Genomic DNA, 5227 nt, shown 5'->3' on the forward strand with positions numbered 1-5227 from the left:
TGACTGCACATTAAGTGATGGTTTCAATTCTTTGATGTAGAACATCTCATGAATTAAGCAATCAAATTTCGATGCGCATTTCTTTAAGACACTAAAACTCGCCGCTGGGGGTGCTGTTGTTTGGCCATGATCTGCTAGGCGGTGCCTCCCGATAGCTGAGTATCTATGTTCCTCAATTCGTTGATGCAAGTGACGAGCTGTATAGCCAACATAGCTCGCATCACACGAGCCACATTGAAATTTGTAGACGACTAGTTGTTGGCTGACTAATGATGGTTTGGGCTCACGGAATTTAAGGATATCCTCGAGCTTGCGGCTGACAAAAACTGGCTGTAGATCTATATCCAGTTTCTTATTTAGCTGAGTAAGTTGGCGCTTCACAAAATGGCAAGACTATTCTAATGGTGTTTTTATTATTATTGCTGGTGGATTGTGATTAGACATCTGATGTATTGATAAAGTTACGGATGGTTGCCTCAACCAATTCAGACGGGTATCGTAGCTTGTGAAAAATTGATCTTATGTTTTCACATTCTTTTTCAAACAGCTCGGTCGTTGAGGACAGACTGTACGCCCTGTGAAGCATTGTCTTGAGTAGAGATTTCTTGTACTTGTTGTCCACATGACCATGGTAGTGCGACAAGAGGCCTTTGTTGGTAGTTTTTCTGTATACGCTTGTGGTAATCTTACTTCTTTGTTTCATCAAAAGCATGCCAAGGAAGGGTAGTGTGTTGTTTACCGCTAGCTCCATTGTAAATTGAATAGATGGATGACAGCTATTTAGCGTAATTAGGAACTGCTCTGCCTCAGCTACATCTCTTATGACAACCAAGGTATCGTCTACGTATCGTCTGTAGAATGACGGGACTTTGTCTTGTTGTTCTAGCATCTCCTCCACATGACACAGGAATACATTAGCCAATAGAGGCCCTAACGGGGAGCCCATAGCAACTCCGTCAGTTTGTAGGTATAGATTGTCATTAAACTGAAGTAGCTGGTGTTTGGTGGCGATTTTTAGCAGTTCAAAAAGATCTTGTTTAGAGATGGTCAGATCATATGTCGCACAGAACCAGTTGTCCTTAAAGGCTTTTTCCACAAGCAGGTCTAACGTGTAGTCAAGCTGCACATTCGTGAATAGTGACGTCACATCATACGAAACCAAGATGTCATCCTCATCGAAGGAGAGCTCTTTCAACTGTTCAGCAAACATGAGTGTGTCAGAAATTGTGTAGTTGTTAATGGATAGTGTTTTTAGCTTATCATCTAACCACTTCGCTAGAGGATAGTTGTACGTAGCGGTCGAAGACAAGATGGGACGCACTAAGAGGTTTTTCTTGTGTGTCTTAGGGAACCCGTATAGATGGGCAAGACGAGAGCCTTTCAAGCATGCAGTGTCAGCAATCTCTTTTGGGAGAATTCTACGAACAATGGCTTCCAGTTCTTTTTCTTTTTGTAGTAGCGGACGGTAGTATTTAGGAGGACGGCCACGAGTTTTTGGTCTTTATTTACTAACAGCAGAAAACTTTGTTGTATCAGACACAGAGGCTTCAGACAATAGACTTAAGTACTCGGTTTTATCCATTATCACAACACCAGATCCTTTGTCTGGCTTGGTTATCACAATGTCGTTGTTACGCTTGAATTGGTTGATAGCTTTATTCAATGATTTAGGAATTTTATGAGGTTTACACGCACCATAGTTGACAGCAATCGATTTGAGCGTCGTCGTGGCTAACTTCTTGTGATCATCCTTTAAAGTCGGTTCAAGGTACCAGTATGCTTTTTCAAAGCTTTCTTGGATATCAATTTGCGAGACTTTTTGTGGTATTGCAAATTTCAAGCCACGACATAGAACAAGCTTTTGGAAGAAGGTTAACTCATGCGTTGAGATGTTAACTATGTGTTCGTCGACATCAACTTCTACGTTGAGCAGTTTAGAGATCTTTTTTTGTATGAATGTCCATAACACTCTCATGTTGTTTCTTGCGTAAGTTGCACATAACACGAACGATCCACAGATATCGTAGATGTGAACAACTTTTACGAATCTCATCATAGATCTTGACCAATTCTTTCTTTAACATTGCATTCTGTTCCAACTTGTGTTGTAGTTCTTCTTTGATTACATTTTCGTTGAAACGTTTAGACGATTGCTTACATTTTTTAGATTTTGTTTCGTCGACACTTGCGAACATCGGTGTGAGATTAAAGTTTTGACATAAACGCAAGAAATCAATAGCTCCATCACAGTTCACTTGTTTTTTGCTACAATCTTCGAGTCTTCGAAAGAGTTGTAGCTGATTGTCACGAGAAAATCTAAAAAATGGAAGCAATCATCTAAACGTTTCAACAAAAATGTAATCAAAGAAGAACTACAACACAAGTTGGAACAGAATGCAATGTTAAAGAAAGAATTGGTCAAGATCTATGATGAGATTCGTAAAAGTTGTTCACATCTACGATATCTGTGGATCGTTCGTGTTATGTGCAACTTACGCAAGAAACAACATGAGAGTGTTATGGACATTCATACAAAAAAAGATCTCTAAACTGCTCAACGTAGAAGTTGATGTCGACGAACACATAGTTAACATCTCAACGCATGAGTTAACCTTCTTCCAAAAGCTTGTTCTATGTCGTGGCTTGAAATTTGCAATACCACAAAAAGTCTCGCAAATTGATATCCAAGCGAGCTTTGAAAAAGCACACTGGTACCTTGAACCGACTTTAAAGGATGATCACAAGAAGTTAGCCACGACGACGCTCAAATCGATTGCTGTCAACTATGGTGCGTGTAAACCTCATAAAATTCCTAAATCATTGAATAAAGCTATCAACCAATTCAAGCGTAACAACGACATTGTGATAACCAAGCCAGACAAAGGATCTGGTGTTGTGATAATGGATAAAACCGAGTACTTAAGTCTATTGTCTGAAGCTTCTGTGTCTAATACAACAAAATTTTCTGCTGTTAGTAAAGAAAGACCAAAAACTCGTGGCCGTCCTCCTAAATACTACCATCCGCTACTACAAAAAGAAAAAGAACTGGAAGCCATTGTTCGTAGAATTCTCCCAAAAGAGATTGCTGACACTGTATGCTTGAAAGGCTCTCGTCTTGCCCATCTATACGGGTTGCCTAAGACACACAAGAAAAACCTCTCAGTGCGTCCCATCTTGTCTTCGACCGCTACGTACAACTATCCTCTAGCGAAGTGGTTAGATGATAAACTAAAAACACTATCCATTAAACAACTACACAATTTCTGACACACTCATGTTTGCTGAACAGTTGAAAGAGCTCTCCTTCGATGAGGATGACATATTGGCTTCGTATGATGTGACGTCACTATTCACGAATGTGCCGCTTGACTACACGTTAGACCTGCTTGTGGAAAAAGCCTTTAAGGACAACTGGTTCTGTGCGACATATGATCTGACCATCTCTAAACAAGATCTTTTTGAACTGCTAAAAATCGCCACCAAACACCAGCTACTTCAGTTTAATGACAATCTATACCTACAAACTGACGGAGTTGCTATGGGCTCCCCGTTAGGGCCTCTATTGGCTAATGTACTCCTGTGTCATGTGGAGGAGATGCTAGAACAACAAGACAAAGTCCCGTCATTCTACAGACGATACGTAGACGATACCTTGGTTGTCATAAGAGATATAGCTGAAGCAGAACAGTTCCTAATTACGCTAAATAGCTGTCATCCATCTATTCAATTTACAATGGAGCTAGCGGTAAACAACACACTACCCTTCTTGGCATGCTTTTGATGAAACAAAGAAGTAAGATTACCTCAAGCGTATACAGAAAAACTACCAACAAAGCTTCTTGTTGCACTACCAGAGTCATGTGGACAACACATACAAGAAATCTCTACTCAAGACAATGCTTCCGGGCGTACAGTCTGTCCTCAACGACCGAGCTGTTTGAAAAAGAATGTGAAAACATAAGATCAATTTTTCACAAGCTACGATACCCGTCTGAATTGGTTGAGGCAACCATCCGTAACTTTATCAATACATCAGATGTCGAATCACAATCACCAGCAATAATAATAAAAACACCATTAGAATCGTCTTGCCATTTTGTGAAGCGCCAACTTACTCAGCTAAATAAGAAAATGGATATAGATCTACAGCCAGTTTTTGTCAGCTGCAAGCTCGAGGATATCCTTAAATTCCGTGAGCCCAAACCATCATTAGTCAGCCAACAACTAGTCGTCTACAAATTTGGCTATACAGCTCGTCACTTGCATCAACGAATTGAGGAACATAGATACTAGCTATCGGGAGGCACCGCCTAGCAGATCATGCCAAAACAACAGCATCCCCAGCGGCGAGTTTTAGTGTCTTAAAGAAATGCGCATCGAAATTTGATTGCTTAATTCATGAGATGTTCTACATCAAAGAATTGAAACCCATCACTTAATGTGCAGTCAGACTCTGTCAGGGCAAAACTATTTACTTAGATTTCACATTATTGTTAGCGTACTTTGTATATATTGTTCTATTGTTCTATTGTTCTTGTACTATAAGTATGCTTAATCCGATTAAAATTCATTGCCTGACGATGACATCGGACGATGTCGAAACGTTGTCAAAATGAATCTAGTTGCGTTTGTCTTTTTAATCAATTTTATCACAAGATCTAGACTTATTATTATAAACACGTAACCGAAATAAGTTCTCGTAAAATTAGGGAGAAATTTTACTAGCTTGTGTTTTCAGAAGTTTGTTTAAAGCACCTAAAGGTAATTCAGTGTTCGTCCTTTTTTTTTGTTGCATTGCCGTATTTTGCCGATTCTTGTTCCAAGCCAAGCTGGCGTGCTTGAAATAAATGAAATAAATAAAAATATGAATGACCTCGTTTTCAGAGATAAAGTGGAAAAAAGTACATCAGTAAACCTCTTTTTTTTTTTTTCCTTAAACTGACAAACTTTTTTTATGGTTTCTAAATTTTAACGTGATCCTATTCGCTGGGGTTTGACAGTTAACTCTGAAATGGCTTCTTCCTTCCATTCACTCACTGAGGGTGTGCTTGTTTTCTTTTAGAACTCGTTCGGTTCAACAAAAAGATCATTGCCAACCTGGTGAATTGAAAAGTAAATTTCAATCGAAAACCGATATCACTTTCTGTGCTTTGTGATTCATATGATATCTGTTTTTAGAGCAAAATTTACCATGGGAATTCATTAATTAGGCAATGAACTTTTCTAC

General features: G+C 39.2%; 2 protein-coding genes across 2 annotated transcripts; one reads left to right on the top strand and one right to left on the bottom strand.

Moving 5' to 3' along the window:
• Positions 1 to 436: 436 nt before the first annotated feature.
• On the bottom strand, positions 437 to 1210 carry LOC138023321 (uncharacterized). The gene has a single exon (XM_068870334.1). The coding sequence runs from the start codon at positions 1208 to 1210 to the stop codon at positions 437 to 439; it is 774 nt and encodes a 257-aa protein (XP_068726435.1).
• A 2064-nt stretch (positions 1211 to 3274) lies between these two features.
• On the top strand, positions 3275 to 3781 carry LOC138023322 (telomerase reverse transcriptase-like). Its single transcript, XM_068870335.1, has one exon. The coding sequence runs from the start codon at positions 3275 to 3277 to the stop codon at positions 3779 to 3781; it is 507 nt and encodes a 168-aa protein (XP_068726436.1).
• The last annotated feature ends 1446 nt before the right edge of the window (positions 3782 to 5227 follow it).

Source organism: Montipora capricornis, chromosome 11 (genome assembly GCF_036669925.1).
Source record: "Montipora capricornis isolate CH-2021 chromosome 11, ASM3666992v2, whole genome shotgun sequence".
Taxonomy (NCBI): Eukaryota; Metazoa; Cnidaria; class Anthozoa; order Scleractinia; family Acroporidae; genus Montipora; species Montipora capricornis.